Genomic DNA, 16,954 nt, shown 5'->3' with positions numbered 1-16,954 from the left:
TGTGCGAGTTGTGGGCACGGGCTGCGGCTGCGGCTGGGAGGAACACTCTCTGCCTCTCCCTGGGGAAATGCTCTGGCAAGGAAGGGACCACGGAGCCCTTTTCTGGGCCCTGGTATGGACGGGAGGTTGGGGGCACTGGCAGGCACATTGTTTGGCTGCTCCCCTGTCCGCTGGCGGGAGTGGCAGAGCGATGAACCTGGGGTGCTGGGGACCCACGGGGCATGGTCCTGTTGGGGTGAGGCTGAGCAGCGCTGGGTGCCTCCTTTTCTAACCTTTTCCTTTGTAGGGGATCCCACCTGAACTGTAAGTAGAGGGCACAGGAGGCAGCGCCTGCTCCCACACCCGCCCCCGCCTTTTTTCGGGAGCCCCTAGAGTTTTTCAGCGGGCTGGAAGGGACCTGCAATGGGTCTGCTGCAGGTGGCAGAGCAGCCCGGCAGGCTGGTGGCCTCTCCCAGGCCGTCTGGCTCCACTCCTCTGTTCCTGGAGCCCTTGGCCGTGGGATACATCGTGCCTTCCTTCCTGCCCAGCACTGCTGGCCCAGAGTTTTCCTCCCACAGCGACGCTCCCTCCCCACCTCCCGCGGTCCCAGGGGTGGTGGGAGGGCGGCAGCGTGGTTGTGATTGCATGCCCACACCCGCCAGTGGAGCCTCCTGTTATTTTGTAGTCTTTTATTCATTTTACAGTAAAACGGATTTCCAAGGAATGCACCCGAAAGCCCAACAAGAAAATATGTAGGAAAGGAGGTATGTAGCAAGCCGACCGGCAGAGAGGCACAGAGAGGAAAGAGAAAGAGTGAGAGAGTGCAAGGGTGCCTGGCCGGCTCCTGGCCCACAGCGTGCTCCTCCGGCACCTCTCTGTGCCACCACCCAGACCACAGGCCCTCTGAGCAACCCGCCCTACCACCCCCCACTTTGTGCTCAGAGGAGCCCCATGGATGCTCCAGACACCTTCATTCCCCAGCTGTGGGAGCCGGGCACAGTGCCAGCTGTGAGCACAGGTCTGGAGTCAGGTCAGAGAAGGATGCTCATATTGCTCCAGGCCTTTCAGAACAGCTTCTCCTGGGCTGTGCCTGCTCTCCCACCTTCATCCCACTGGCACCAGCAGCCTCCCAGCTCCTGGGTATGAGGGGGAGCCTCTGATGGTGGATAGCACTTAAATGCACCCATCCCTTAAGGGTGCATCCCCCAGGGAAGCACCTGTGTGATGGGGGTCTGCAGCCCGTCCTGGGCTGTGCTTATTCCCCATTGCATCCCTGGTCATTTTGCATCCAAAGCTCCTTGATTAAAAGCATAAAACCTCTCCTGGCTGTGTAAGCACTGCCATGTTCTGCCCCAGTGTGTGGTCCCACCAGTGCTGCTCCCTGCTGCTCACATCCCCATGTCTCTGCCAGTCAGGATCTGCTCTCTACCCCCAGCACACCATCCTCCCTGAGCCCCAGCCGCTCTGCAGGTGGCTGAGCACCTCCAGTTCAGATACATCTCCACTTTGCCTTGCCTCCATCCCCGGGGCCTTACAGGGCTCATCCTGCTGCATTTTGGGGCAAGGGGGGCAAGTTCAGCCCCTCCTTGCCCCAAAGTGATCCTATGTTCCTGGCCAGCCCCAGTGCCATGGGCTGGGGAGTGGAGACATGCAAATGGGAGCTGGTTCAGCCCCTTGTCAGAAACGATGCTTTGCCCCTCCTGTTGCATGGCCCCCTTGCAGACAGGGAGAGCCTGAGCTGCTTTGTGCATCCCAAAGTTGGATGTGCAGGCAGTCGGGCAACCAAGCTCTTCTGAAAGGCTCAGTGCAGGGAGGGGGTGACTGGTGGGCAGGGGCTGCCGTCCTGGGCATCCCACAGTAGTGGGGTTCCTGCATCTTGGCCTCTGCCTCCCTGCACCTCTGGAGGTGATGGGTCTGGCACAGCTGGGCTTGGAGTTTTGGGGAGCGCATTCCTTCCAGCCATTTCCCTCACTTCTGTTGTTGGGTTGCTTTGCTTAGCTTTTCCTGTTGCTGTCCTGGCTATTCACACACCATCTCTCTGAGTGCCAAGGCTGTCCCTGAAAGGGCTGATGCATTAGGGAGTCTCTGCACGCTGCCTCCGGAGCCGGCTGTGCCAACCATCACCAGCCACTTCAAAGCACTTCCTCTCCCGGCCCTCCCAACGGCTGCCTTGGCTGGTGGACCCCCCTGCTGCCCCCAGCCCTACAGCCAGGGCCAGGGAAGCAGGGTTTGGGTTATGGCTGGAGAAGGGGGACAACATAAGGCATGGCGAGACACCTTGGGCTGCTTGTCTCCTGGTTTTCCTTCCCCATCAGCTCTGCTCACAGGCAGGGTTTCTTTGCAGTCCATCTGCAGTTGCCTCTGGTCACCTCCTGGGGAGTTGGTGGGGTTTGTGCCCTCTGCCCCCACTGGGCTTTGCTGACTCAGACCAGCAGATCCCCAGTGCCAGCCATTTGGGTACCCAGGTATGATGTGCTGGGAATTCAAGCACCCAGACACTTGTGCTGCCCTTCGGGTCCAGCCACAGCTCTGATGGCCATTGGCTCAAATTAATTGAAGTGACCTGTGATGTGACACAGAGGCTCCCCCACCCCTTGTCATGTATCCTGGGTTAGTAATGCTTGGGGTGAGGATAATGTACCTGCAGTGACAATTTCCTTGGGCTGCATGTCATTTGAACATTGGCTCATTATGGGATATTCTTGATTATTATTCCTAAGGCCATATATGAGCAAGGCCATATATGAGCGGTGAATAAGCTCTTCTCTCACAGAGCAGGCAACTGTGTAGTATTTTGGGTGGTTCAAAACACCTCAGCTCTCACCTTACTGGAGTTTTCGTGATTTCTGCCACCCCTAAGCTCAGGGTATTACATAGCAGAAAAAGGACTGAGAATTTATCAGAATTTATCCTTGGAACAGAAAAACATTCCTATTTCCCTGCCCAGTTGTCCACGATAACTTCCTATATGGAAATGTCTTATGTGCTGGTCTCCTTCATACACATTGGTCCTTTCTCTGTGAGCAAGGCAGGGCAGCAGTGCTTTGAGAATAATTAGCCATGCACAGTGCTGGGGGAGCTGACAGCACCCACCACAGCCAAGGACAATCTGGAAGTGTTGGCAGCACAAAGCAAAGGGCAGAGCTGCGTTTTGCAGACAGGTACTGTAATGTGTGTGTGTGTGGGATGCTTTCCCATTCCCTTCACTACCAGCCTGGGCAGACCTTGCTGCAGGGCATGAGGAGGTGGATGTCACTTTTGGAGGGGAAACGTGTAGCTGCCCTGCGCATAGCAGCCCTCCCGTGTTTTTACTAGCGACTACTCTAATCTCTCTGGCTGGGGCTGTGCAGAGTCCACAATGCTGCAGGGAGAAATGTGCCGGTGCAATGTCTTCCTCTGCTCTGCAAGGGTGGCTGGAGCTCCCAGCAGCTGCTGGTCTCGGGATGTGCTTTGGCTGCTCTGCGGGAAAAGCGTTGTGGCTTCTCCACTGCTCTCCAAGAAGCAAACTTGCCTGAGTACTGGCTGAGGTTTCCCTTACAGCTGAGCTCTTCTGCAGTGCTCCCTTGCTGGAAGGCTTCTGACCAGCCTGGCTGGGAGCAGGACACTGCCCTGGTGCTCCACGTCTGCTTTGGGGAACAGTTTGCAAAGGTGAGGGTAGGTGTTTGTGCTGGCAGAGGCAGCAGAGTGTGAGAAGATGCAGTGCTTTTATGGAGTCTGCTCAAGGATAGAGATAACTCCTCTGCATCACCAAGGGACACAGAGAGGCAGGGCAGCATCAAGGTGTGCTGTAGTCCCGGAGCAAGGGCTGATGGCCAGAGGGAGCCTCCCCTGCCTGTGGGGTTGTGCAGCAGCAGGTTCAACAGCCGTCATCTGTCCCAGTCCTGTTCCTTGTCACTCCTGGAGAAGCACCTAAGCTGGTGTGGCCACCAGCTTGTGTGCCTTTGGGTGCACGTGGCCATCAGACATTGTGGCAGCACTGCTGTGGGCTCCTGTTCCCTGCAGCACCATGGCTGCTGCATGGGACTGGGTGCCCTAGGGAGCTTGCACTGAGGAGGGGGTGCTGGAGCTGCCCATGGCTGCCCTGAGCAGACATTTGAATCTGGAAAGGTGTCAGATCAGTCTTCTGCCCTTCATTTATCCACACCATGCTGAAGCTCCAAGGACCGAGGCTCCTCGTCCTCCTTTATCTCTGCACTGATGTCAGTGCTGTTGGCATGGTTTACTTAAGATAGCATAAAACCGGCATGGATGCTGCTGTTTCAGGGAAAGTTATTTTATTTTTTACTGAACTTGAACTTAAATCTTCCTAGAGCCTGTAGATAAAAGTGCATGCATCCTTCCTATCGGCCTGAACAATGTCACTTCTCAGTCATCTTAAAGTGAAGCGGCACAACAGGCATTCACACTGGGTTAGTGGAGGGATTTTTTGATGGGTAAGGAGAGTAAAAGCCAGGGGTTCTTTTGTATTTTCCAGCTGTGAATCCACAAGCTTAAACCCATCCTTATGAGAGTAGGTGCTGCGGGGCTCTACACGGTGGCCTTTGCCAGTGTGGAGGAAGATCTCCTGGGATGGGTGTCCTTGAACAGGGCAATATCCAGGGGAGGGAAGTAATGGAGCAAAGTGCAAGGGATGAGTGAGGAAAGTGAAGTTGTAATTGCTGCTCATGAGCTGTGGGGCATTGGTGGGTCATCATGGAGGTGAACAACATAATGAGAGGCAAAAAGCTTGCTTGGTCGCAGGAGCCTGTGTTCGCTGTAACCCCAGATCTGCTGATGGGGAAGGCTTGTGCTTTGCATCTGCCATGCACACATGCCAGCGCTGTTCCCCTTCCCCATGGCCTGCATTACTGCACTCCTGCTTTGCTTAGCTTCCCAGCGCTGCTTTCTACTATCCCTTCTGTGGTGGGTGAAGCTCAAGTTGCTTTAGGCTTGTCCCAGCCACCCCTAAGCTCTGGGACAGCGGTCTCCAGATGGATCCCGTCCTGCTCAGCCGGGACAGTTGCTCAGGTCACAGGGATCTAGTCCTCTGCCCTCTCTTACAGCCTGACAGCTCCTCACAGCCAGTTCCTCCATCCGTGTCTGCATGGAGAACTTTGATCCCTGAAGGAAACCAGGCTGGAGGGCTGCAGCCCAGCTGGTCCCAGAGCTTTAACAGCACCAGGGCCCTCAGCAGTGGAAAGCAATCTCTAGCTGCCTGGGATTGGCTTCCTAGCTCTGAAGCACAGTGTTGACGAAGGCTCGCTGCCTGTGGTCTTTGTTAGAGGAAAATCCTAATCCCTGAGCAGTACCAAGGAGGTTGGCACATAGCACTGGTTAGCAAATACTGCATGCGTACTTCATCATTTAAGTGCTTTCTGGGCTTGCAGCTCTTCCTAGGGAAGATGCAGTAGGTCAAGCTTGCAGCCTCCTGCAAACAGGCTGGGCAGCTACACATGCCCAACTGAGTGTGCAGTTGTCGGGTGGGCTGGGAAGGGAGCACACGAGAAGGACGCAGCAGGAAGGGGGGATGCTGGGGCTGGGGTGCTGGAGTAAGAGGTGGCAGGGATGGGGGTGGTGATGGGTGAAAACAGGAGAATTATGTGAGGAGCTCAGGGAATGGCTTGGTGGTGAAGCAGGAGGTGAGGAGGCAGAGCTGGGGCATGGAAGGGATAAGTTGGGAAGTGAATGCAGAGTTGGAGAAAATCAGGACAGCTCTGGAGACAGCTGATCCATCCCCGCCCTGGGCAGGAGCAGCTCTGCCTCATCTCTTCCTGGCAGTGTGTCTCGCCTGGTCTTAAACACCTCCCCATGCCACCTCTTCCAGTGCTTTCCTACCCTTTCTGCCAGGAAGGTTTTCTTCTCATCCAGCTTCAACCTGCCTTGTGTAGCTCCAGGGCTGCCTGTGCTCTGTGCAGCATAGAGGGAGTTGCTCTTTCACCTCACCACCTTGCAGTGGTCTTTCATGTGTTGGGACACTGCTGTAGCTCCCCTTGCTCCTCTGCTCCTGGGATTCATGTGACTCAGCCTCCTGCAAATTTCTCTTGCCTTCTGGATTTTTCCAGACTTCTGGTTGTTGCTTCTCCAGACTTTCTCCAGCAGGTCATGGCTGCTTAAGGCATTGTGTGAGCCTCTTGCCCTGATGATGCTGCCCCATCATGGCCATTTCTTCTCACTCCCCCATCACAAATTCCTTTTAAATTGAAATCCTGTCCCCCTCCATGCTGCCATCTCTGTTATCTGCCACCTGTGACACCTGCAGGATCCCACTCCCAGAGTGGCAGTGAGGATGACTTTCCAATCTCATCTTCTCCAGCCAGTTTCTGTTCACCTTGTCCAGCTGCGGGGCTGCCCCTCGCTTGTGGGAGCCTTGCTGGAGGCTGTCCAAAACCCTTGCTGTGGCAGCAATGGGGCAGGCTGGCGATAGCAGCAGGGCCCTGGCATCAGCTGGGTGCTTGGCAGGACTTCAGAGCCCTGCGCATCTGGGGAGGTTGCTGGGTAGCGCAGGTACAGCACAGGAAGTCCTGCCTGGGGGAGACCCTGCTGTCACCCTTGAGGTCGCTGTCACCCTTGATGTCACTGTCACCAAGGGAACTTTTTCGGTGCAGGCATTAGGGAGCAGAGGACCATAGGTGCTGGTCTGCAGCTCTATGGGGATAAGGAGAGCACAGCCTCTTCCTGAAATTCAGGGGTGCAGGGCAGGCATGACTTGGCTTTGTGCCCACAAGGGCATGCAGCCCTTCGCAGCAACGGGGCCTCAGTACAGGTCTGTACCACATCTGCTCCCCGGCAGCCACCTCTCCCAGCTGCATGCAAGCTTGGGAAGTGTTCAGTGCACTCCATTCACAACAGCATCCCACAGTTCTGGGCTGGGGCTGCTGGCCTGGACTGTGCCCTGGCACCATGGATTTCCTAAGGGCCATGCAATGACTGGAAGGTGTTCAGGGCGTTACAGAAACCCATATTTTTAGGGTGGCTCCCTGCAGCATGCCGTGGTGGTGCTGTGGCACCAGTGGTTTGTGGCATAGCCATGCCAGGCACAAGGGGCCATGCACCGCGTTGGAGGTGATGGGCAGGACCCCAGCTGGTGGTCAGTGGCCACCCAGGGCAACCCTTCATGTGGGCTCTGCTGGTGGCAGGGGATGGTTGTTCCTGATGGCAGCAGAGCTGGGAGCAGGGCTCCTGCTTGACCCAGGCAGTAGGAGAGGGAGCCTTGCCCCAGCACAGGGAGCTGAGGGTGTGCAAGCAGGCAGGGTCCAGGCTGGGATTGCAGGAGGATCAGCAAGTGCTTTGAGAGGCTGATTCTCCGCCTGTGCTGATGCTGCCCCAGGCCTGCTCTCCTCCTTCCTGCCGCCCTGGCGCTCCCCATGAAGGATCTGGGAAGGGGTCCAGGCGCAGCAGCATCCTGGCGCAGCTCCCATGGCAGTCGTGCCCGTGCCCTGTGCTGCCGTGGCTCTGGGAGAGGTGCAGTGTGAGTAGCCAGCAGTGCTGTGGGGTGCAGGCCTGGCCCCACAGTCTCTGCTATCATGCTATTTTTGAATTATCTTTTTTTGTTGTTGTTTTTTTTTTGTTGTTGTTGTTTTGGTTTGGTTTTGTTTTCTTTTGTTTTCCTTTTTGTTCTGTCTCCTCATGTTTGGTCCCTAGGAGCCAGCGCTAAGAAACAGGGCGAGGACTTAGCGGATAATGACGGGGATGAAGATGAAGGTATTTCTGTGCTCGAGGCTGCCACTGCATGACACGCAAAGCAACTCCGTTTGCCCGCCATCCGCTGCCATCCTCAGGGAGCCCTGTGTGTGTCCGTCTGCCGTGCCAGGCAGCTGCGCGGGGCCGGGGGCAGGCTGGCCGGCTGTGCAGGGTGCCCAGGCCCTTCTCCTCCTTGGGATGAGGGGAAGCTTGTGGGGTTTTTCTGCTTCAGGAGAAGTTTGCTCCTGCTCCGCTTGAGCGAGGGCAGGGAGGAAGCATGGCAGTTTGGGAGGACCTGGGCCCATTTTACCCCAAGCCCAGTCACATCCCACCTCCAGCCTCATCCCTCCAGAGCTGGTGACATGGAACTGGGAGCCGGTGACCTCCCCTCCACCCTAGCCCGGCCCTGCTGTGTGCACCACCCCAGGGCGGCCGTGCCAGCAGCTTGGCACCAGCAGAGTACCCGGCCATGCCTGGGAGACCTGAGGTCTGCTCGGTCATGGTTTCTGTTAACTTCTCTCCTCCTCCACCCAACACAAGCAAGGTCTTGCTTGTAACCAGAGCATCAGCACCAGCTGAGGTAGAGCAAGCGGGCTTTCAAGCAGATGTGATTCTAGATGTACACCAGGGCTAAGAAAGCTACAGAATAAGCTATTTTTAGTAAAACGGGGTTGTTCATCTGCAGGGTATGGAGTCAGTATGTTTGACTGCAGGGATATGAAGAGGAGGCAGGAGGAAGGGTCGGCCAGGGTGCAGCACTAACGTGCCAAGGACAGTAAAACCTCATGGTGTGCAGAGTCCCAGGGCAGCTCAAGCATGGCCTGGCAGATTGCGTTTAGGAAGTGGGAAACAGATTAAAAGCTTTTTCCTTGGCAGTACCAGAACCCCATTGTTTTCTCCCACTAACCTGTGCCCCAGGATCTCTTGTACCAGGACATAAACTGGTATTCAGCCTAAGTGACTTGACTATGCTAAATCCTGCACACTAAAATGTGCTGCAGCAATTAGGAGCTGTTTATTCCCTGGTACATATCTGCACATTGCTGCCATTCTACTGCGAGGATGTCCCTTCGTGTGTCAGTGGGAGCGTGTGGCAGGGAGGAGAGGACACAAGCACAGGCACCTATGCTCCTGCCCTTCACATTTCAAGCATGTGACCCTGAGGAGAGTTGTCCTGCTGTAGCTCTGCCACACGGGCGATGACAGTCCTGGAGGAGCCGCAAGTGCTTTTTGCTCCCCAGGTCTGTGCATTTCCCTGGCTGCATCCTGGTGACAGGAGAAGAACCAGCACAGGTTTTGCCATATCCTCACCTCCTGGAGGGAAGAGGTTTTCTATATGGAAGGGAAGCCACACTTAGCCATGCCGTAGGCCACAACTAGAGCTGAGGATGGCCAGAGGTACCCATCAGCCTGCCCTGCAGCCCCCCGCGATGGGCAAGATGCAGAGAAGAATGGATGTGGGCAGGGGTTGGGGGGTGCAAGGGAACATGCCCACCACAGCCAGGCATCCCCACTGAGTCAGTGTGGCTGTGTCCCAGGAGTCCCAGCCCCACAGGGTCTGCAGCAGGGGCTCACTGCTTGGGACAGTGTGGTGCACCAGTGAGGGAGGCAGGCAGGTAGCAGCAGCTGGCTGGGGCGGCCAACACCAAGCAGCCCTAACAGGTGATGCCAGCCTGTCCAAGCAAGGTCCTGAGTGTGGGTGAATACAAGGGAGGGCAAAGTCCATCCATGCTGGCTCACCAGCCCAGGAGAGGGCTGAGCACCACAGGCATGTGGGACCTGGCACCATCTCCACGACAGGTGCAACCACCTCCTCTGTCTAACATGGGTGAGATGTACCAGGAGCCAAGCACAGATGTTCGTCCCTTGTGCCTGGGCTCAGCTGCATGAGGGATCCCAGGCCAATGGGGGAGAAGGGGCAGGATGTCCCCTGAAGAGGGCCAGTCAAGAGAGGGAGCGTGGCTGCTCCCTGTCCCCTAGGCTCCTGCAGTCCTTCCTCCCTGGCCCTCGGGGTCCCATTCCCCATCCTCACTTCACGCCTCATGCCCTGTCCTTGTCCGGATGCCCTGCTCACCTCCCTGACACACACACGTGCACACACTGTCTGCCTCATCACCATGTCTCTGTCTGGGCACTGGGGTGCCATGGGTTCACATCCAGGCAGCTGGCAGGTTTCTGCCTTCCCAGGGGGATGGGAAGGGAGGGTGGGAGAGTCAGACGTTGGAGCACCCACCAGTGCCGCCCTGCCTTCCAGGTCCCGCACACCCCCATCCTCGCCCCACTGCAATGCCAGCTTCCAGGACTTCCTGGAGCCGAAGGCTTGGGTCCAGCCAAAGACAGGACATGCAGCTGTATCTGAGGGCTGGACTCTGCAACTCCCACCCACAACAGAGGTGCTGCTGGTCTGGCTCCCGCATGCAGCCAGAGCCCAGCTTTGGGGAAGAGCAGCCAGGTCCAGCCAGCATCAATCCTGCATGTGCTGAGACCCCTGAGGGGACAGCAGTGTGGGGATGACACAGCAGCTGCCGTGCACCTGGAGAGGGGCTGGTGGGGTTGGTTCACTGCTGGTGGGCTTTGGAGGTCCATGCTGTTGCCCCAGGAGAGCTCTGGGTTTGACTCCTACACCCCCTCCCCAGTCCTGGCAGCTGGCATTGCCCTTGTCTTTGGTCTGCCTGTAGGGCAGGGTGCTGCGGCCATCAGCAGAGTCCTGTGTTTAACCGCCTCTCCTTCCAGACATCCGGGACAGCGGGGCCAAGCCGGTGATGGTGTATATCCACGGTGGCTCATACATGGAGGGCACAGGGAACATGATAGACGGCAGCGTCCTGGCCAGCTACGGGAACGTGATTGTCATCACCCTGAACTACCGCATTGGAGTGCTTGGTATGGGCTGGCTGGCATGGGCTGTGCTGCCAGCATGGCCAGGCAGTGGGACAAACCCCCGCATCTGACCATCTGACTGGGCTTGAACTAGCCAGGAGGGGAGTGGTGGGGGGTGTTGGGCCCAGAGGATGGGGGCTGCGCTGCCCCTGCCCTCCGCCCTGGCCGCTGAGTGAGGTGCCACGTGGCAGTGCCCCAGTGGGCAGTTGCAGCATGGCCTGGCTCCTGGCATTGACCCTCCCCAGGCATTTACACAGCCTGGCTCAGCTGAAAGCAAATATTGGTCTGCGGTTAAATAAATAATAACTGTGTTTACCCAGTGTCTCCTCCTGAGAGGGCTTGGAGCAGTGAGCTGCCAGCGGGTACTGCCTGGCTGCCCCTGGGGACCCGGCAGCTCTCCCTCCCCAGGCACGGGCTGCCTCCAAGCCATCTGAGCTGCCAAGACCCCCACAGCCACCCACTGCACCCTGGATATCTGCAGAAGTGGTCACCAAAGGGTGTTGGGTACTGTACAGAGGAGGGTGGTAGTCCCATGTTTACAAGCACTGGTGACCTACAGAGGTGAAATGGGGACACAGGGTTAAAAGGCAATCTGGTCCCCTGCCTGCTGCTGCAGAAACCCCTGGGGGACTGGGACACAGGAGATCTGCCTGGAGCATCACTCCTGCCTCCCTTAGCAGCAGGGAGAACAAGGGGTGCAGAGGTCTGGGGAGAGCTCCTTCCCAGCCAAGCTGCTGGAGGCCAGCTCTCTTTCCAGCCATCCAGCCTGGCACAGCACCCTCCCCAGGCATCTCAGCTCCTGGCTGGTACCCAGGGCAGCACATCCCTCTGATGGCCTCTGGACCCCATAGTCTCTCAGGAAAGATGGCAGTTACCCAGTAGAAAACAGGCTTCTCGGTAAAAACAAGCCTATTTAAGACCTTTCAATATTAGAAGTCAGGCCTTTAAGAGACATGTGACAATACGAAATAAGACTTAAACGGTGCCATCATCATCTTCACTGAAGTGCTGCAGCATGCCTGGCCAGAGCACCTCCAGTGCCAGAGCAGTGCTGGTGCTGTTCCCTGCCTGCCGGGGTTAGTCGCCTGGATTTTAGCTCAGGACCATGGTTTTGGCTTCCTGCTTTGAGTCAAAGCAAATGAAACATTGATAGCGTATCTTGGGTGTTCCCTTCGCTATTGAAAGGATTTCTCAGCATCTTCCTCACTGAGACCCTTTGTATTTTAAGCTGCAGTCAGTTCCTCTTTACCCAGCCCACCTCCACATCTGTGCAGCCTCCTCCAGGCCACGCTAGTCCATGGAAAGCATTGGCTCTGCATGCACTCAGCCTGCCTGTAGCCACCAGTGCTTTCTTGGCTTTTCTTGGACCATGTGTGAGACATCTTGACCCGTTATTAGCACAGGTGGTGGTATGGGTAGGAGAGGGCTTTGTGCCCGTCACCCTGTCACTGCTTGCAGTTGGCTGGAGAAGCTCCCTGGGGCTTGCAACTGCACTTGCAGCCTTTCTCCCCTCTGTGCCCTGCAGAGGGTGGCTGGAGCTCGGTGGTCTCCCTGCTTCAGGTCACAGCTCACAGTACTCTCTTGATAGTGGGGTCTCATTTTGTGTTGGGACAGAGTCCCACAGAAGCTCCCCTAGGCCTGGGGAAGGGGGGGGAGGAGGGGGAGGTCAGGACAGCCCCTGCTTCCTCATCCCTAACTGGGTTCCCCTTGGCCTGCAGGGTTCCTGAGCACAGGGGACCAGGCTGCCAAGGGCAATTACGGGCTGCTGGACCAGATACAGGCGCTGCGCTGGGTCAGCGAGAACATCGCCTTCTTTGGGGGGGATCCCTTGCGGATCACTGTCTTCGGCTCCGGCATTGGTGCCTCCTGCGTCAGCCTGCTCACCCTCTCCCACCACTCTGAAGGTAGGTGCCAGCTGTGCCTGAGGATGCTGCGGCTGCGAGCAAGTGCCCTGCTGATGCTAACTCAGGGAAGGGATCCCGCCTCAGTGCTGCTGGCCACCCTAGCAAAGTCAGGGCTGCTTTCTAATTAGACACTGGTGAGAGCCTGACCCAGGGCTGGGAAGCAAAATTTTCTCATTGTGGGCAGGGAGAAGCCAGTGGCAGAGCATGTAAGAGCCAGGGATGGAGCTGGTGCTTCCAGCTTGCGAGGCTGCAGGCCAGGGCCAGCAGCTGGGCATGGGAGAGGTGAGGACCTCCTGCAGTGCCCTGCCCAGGCACCCAGGCTTGCACACATGCAGGTGGGAGGAGGTGTAGGGCATCATGCAGGCCACTGGGAGCACAGATCTCAGTGCTAGGGAAGGCATTCATACTGGAAGAGAGGGAAAGCCAGACCTGACTCTGGGGAGGGATGGAGGGCCCCATATTGCAAGACTGGGAGAACTGGAAGTGCTGTGACTAGGAAAACACATGTGGAAGTGATATGATTGATATCTGAAAATATAGCAGAGTGTTTACTCTGATAAAGAAAGGAATTATTTATGCTAAAAGTTTGTGTTGGCATAAAAACAAATGCATGTAAACCACCTGCAAAGACATTGAGGTTGAGCATTGGGGAAAAAAAAAATTAAGCATGCGAGTAGAGATGTTCTTGATAAACTTCCTAAAGGAAAGCACAGCAAAGGCTGAACTAGACATGGTCCATAGGGTACTTGGTGACAGGGTCTTTATATGAGGGTGCAGTCCTCTTCCAGTGCTGTATCCCCAGGTGTGGTGCAGGGGTGAAGGGGGTGCATATGGGCAGTGGACACGAGTGTGTACCTCAGACACACACACAAAATTGCACCTGAAGCCATTGTGAGGAGCTGCAGCCCTGCTCAACAGCCCGGGAACTGCACAGGAACGAAGGAGGCCTTTAGAACCTCAGCAGGGCGGATGGCATGGCAGAGGGTGTATGGGAGGAGGCTGGAGCTGGCGAGGCTGCCTGCGAGGTTGGGCAGCCATCCTCCAGCCCTGGAAGGTGTCAATTGACAGATTACCCTGGTGTTGAAAGCAGGAATTAGCCCAGGCTGCTGCGAAGGCGGCTGCACCAGCATCAACATCATGGTCTGCTTGGTAGCATTTGATATGGAGGTTGCGTGAGGCTGGCTTTAGCTGTGGTGAGAGGTGGCAGAGCCTGTGCTCGTGGTGGGGAATGAAGGGCAGCATCCTTCTGAGTCCAGACCTGGCCAGAACACCTATCTCCCCAGGGATGGGTCAGCTGGCTCTGGAGCACGGTGGGGAACCTGTGCTAAGATGCAGCCCGCAGACCAGGCAAGTTTGTTTTTATCATGTCAAAATAAAACTCATAGTGATTGAGAGGTATTAATGAAGCTGCTAATTTGTGCCTGCTCTGCCAGGCACTGCAAGAGGCAGGCACTGGGGGCTGGTGCAGCACATGCTGCGTCTGTCTGCCAGGGAGACCCGTGGCTCCCCTGCCAGCCTCAACCCTTGTAGGTCGGTGGATTCCTCGCCAAGGCCCAAAGTGCTGCTTCTCACCCCAGCCAGCCGTGCCAGGGCAGGAGCAGTCACTGCCAGGCAAACCTCTTGTGCTTCCTTTGCCCCACCTCCTGCTCCATGGGAGCAGCTGCTCTTCACTGCCAGCTCTGGGGATGCTCAGACCTCAACTGGACAAGGCACCCAGCACCCTGCTGTGAGCAGAGCTTAGCCTAGACAACCCCAGAGGTGTTTTCAGTATCAGCTACTGTGCAAAGCACAGGGGAAATCAGGAGCTGCCGGCAGCCTGCAACACCAGGCACCCTCCAGCAGAGCCCTGGTCCTACCTCTTGGCTCCACTGTGCCATGGCGGCCAGCTCTGCAGGACACAGGGTGCATCAGGACTCTCACCTCTGAGGGGAACAGGCAGGGAAGGCAGAGGTGCATCTTCCTGCCTGGGCCCCAGCAGGCTGGAGGGCTCTGGGGTGAGCTGCAGGGTGGCAATGCCTCCCTGGGGTGCTTGTTGGGCTTCAGCTCAGTGCTGGCATGGGGGGAGAGGACGTGGCATGTCTTTTGCAGACTCCTAGATCATCCTGGGTCAGGACGTGGCCATGCAGACACACACTGAAGAGGCTTTATCAGGGATGTGACCAGCTGTTGGTGACACCAGCTGCCTGTCCCCACGCAGGGGCGGGCAACGGCAGAGCCCAGCCCAGTGAGTCTGTCTGGGAAGTGATGCTGCTGGCAGGAAGAACAGCATCTCCTGGGAGCCAGGAAACCCCCATCCTGGCTCTTTGGCACATACATGATGGCGCAGAGGCAAGCAAACCCATGGCCAGTCTCCAGCCCATAGGCTGGGCATGGCTTTCTAGGGCACCGGGAGGTGACAAACAGAGCTTGTGACTTCTGTTTGTCCCAGTGCATGGGACTGTACGTCAGGTACTTGGCAAAGCGAGGACTGTGCGTGCAGACAAGAGCTATGGACATGGTGGCCTGGAGCCAGGAGCCTCTGAACACTTCTACTGCGGGAAGGTGCATGCTCCCCTGCAGAGTAGCATGGCCTTGACTACACAGGGGTCTTACACAGGCACTCTGCTTTTCAGGGAGCCGGTGGCAGCCCTGTGGCCATCATGCTGCTGGGACAGCACTATTTGGGGATCACCTGAGACAGTCCCTCATGGCAAGTGAGTGCCGGGGTCCGGCGAGGGTGCAGGCAGCACTCAAGGTGCAGGAGAGGGCTGGCCAGAATGCAGGGACCCCAAGGTGCACCCCAAGCCCGCCTGCCTTTCACCACCCCGGAGGCTTCACTTCCTTGCTGCCCTTTGTATTCTGAGCACAAGCGCCATTGACATGGGGCTGGAGCACAGCCACACATTCCTCTGCCTGGGCCAGGGCCTTTGTGGCCCCATTTTCCAGGGCGAAAGTCCACTCCCTCTGTGTTCCCAGTGGCAGAAAGGCCCTCTTTGTGCATCTGGCAGCATGCTCCTGTGAGGCTGCACTGGCAGCAAGCAGTCCCAGCTGGGCAGGAAGCGGCAGGGAGGGGAGAGAGGGGGACCCTGACAAAGCAGAGGGGTGGGACATGCAGGGTTAAGTGTCCCTGAGCAGGTGTTAACCCTCCCACTGCTGCCAGCCTGCAGGCTGGCTTCTCAGTGAAGCTGGTGCCACCCTGGGCTGGAGGATGGCACTGAACGCAGGCCAGCATGTGCCCCTCAGCGGCTCAGGCAACACATTTTGGGGTGGCTGGGGCAGTGTGGGCTGCTCAGCAAGGCCAGGCTGTAATGCAGCCATGGCCCCTCTTCTCCCCACGCTGGGACAGAAGGATACTGCAACAGAGGGATGCGGGGCCATCCCTTGCAATGGAATCGTCAGGAAGCACAGCAGCCCTTGGTTGCTGCCAGGAGCACCCAGTGCACGCCCAGCTGTCACCCTGCCAGCTTACCAGCTTCATGGTGACCCTGAGCTAAGCCCCTCATGTGAACCTGGCTCAGCAGGTAGAACAGCCTGGGTCAACACCAGGTGTGGGCTGGAGCACTACGTCTTTGCAGGGGTCCGAGGTCATCGATGTCTTCTCCACGCTGCAGCCTGTACTGCAGTGCTGGGCTGTTGGAATGTCACTCACTCCACTGCAAATGTCCTCTGCTCCTTGCCTGTCTTGCAGGTCTCTTCCAGAGAGCCATCATCCAGAGCGGCTCCGCACTCTCCAGCTGGGCAGTGAACTACCAACCCGTGAAGTACACCAGCATGCTGGCCGACAAAGTGGGCTGCAATGTACTGGACACAGTTGACATGGTGGACTGCCTGCGGCAGAAGAGTGCCAAGGAGCTGGTAGAGCAAGACATCCAGCCAGCTCGCTACCACGTGGCTTTTGGGCCAGTCATTGATGGGGATGTGATCCCGGATGACCCGGAGATTCTGATGGAGCAGGGCGAGTTCCTCAACTACGATATCATGCTGGGGGTCAACCAGGGCGAGGGGCTGAAATTCGTGGAGGGTGTGGTGGACTCTGAGGACGGCGTCTCGGGCAGTGACTTTGACTACTCAGTCTCCAACTTTGTAGACAACCTGTACGGCTACCCCGAGGGCAAGGACACCTTGCGGGAGACCATCAAGTTCATGTACACAGACTGGGCCGACAGGGACAACCCTGAGACACGTCGTAAGACTCTGGTGGCCCTCTTCACTGACCACCAGTGGGTAGAGCCATCAGTGGTGACAGCTGACCTGCACGCCCGCTACGGTTCCCCCACCTACTTCTACGCCTTCTACCACCACTGCCAGAGCCTGATGAAGCCTGCGTGGTCCGATGCGGCCCACGGGGACGAGGTGCCTTATGTGTTTGGGATCCCTATGATTGGCCCCACAGACCTATTTCCCTGCAACTTCTCCAAGAACGATGTCATGCTCAGCGCTGTGGTGATGACCTACTGGACCAACTTTGCCAAGACAGGGTGAGTGGGGATTGGGTGCTGTGCCTGGGGGATCTGCACTCACTGCAGCTGCACCCCTTGTGACTGTGTTGTGGG

General features: G+C 57.3%; 1 protein-coding gene across 1 annotated transcript in view; it reads left to right on the top strand.

The window, feature by feature from the left end:
* The window catches only part of LOC104464578 (neuroligin-3-like), a 19,586-nt gene that overhangs the window by 1,401 nt on the left and 1,231 nt on the right, over positions 1–16,954 (top strand). The window contains 5 exon segments of the mRNA XM_010077326.1: positions 684–743; positions 7,600–7,659; positions 10,372–10,521; positions 12,237–12,422; positions 16,090–16,879. Of these exon segments, the coding sequence (XP_010075628.1) occupies positions 684–743; positions 7,600–7,659; positions 10,372–10,521; positions 12,237–12,422; positions 16,090–16,879 (1,246 nt within the window).

Source organism: Pterocles gutturalis, unplaced genomic scaffold, assembly GCF_000699245.1.
Source record: "Pterocles gutturalis isolate BGI_N339 unplaced genomic scaffold, ASM69924v1 scaffold36268, whole genome shotgun sequence".
In the NCBI taxonomy this organism is placed as follows: domain Eukaryota; kingdom Metazoa; phylum Chordata; class Aves; order Pterocliformes; family Pteroclidae; genus Pterocles; species Pterocles gutturalis.
This window is presented reverse-complemented; position numbering and strand designations above follow the sequence as displayed.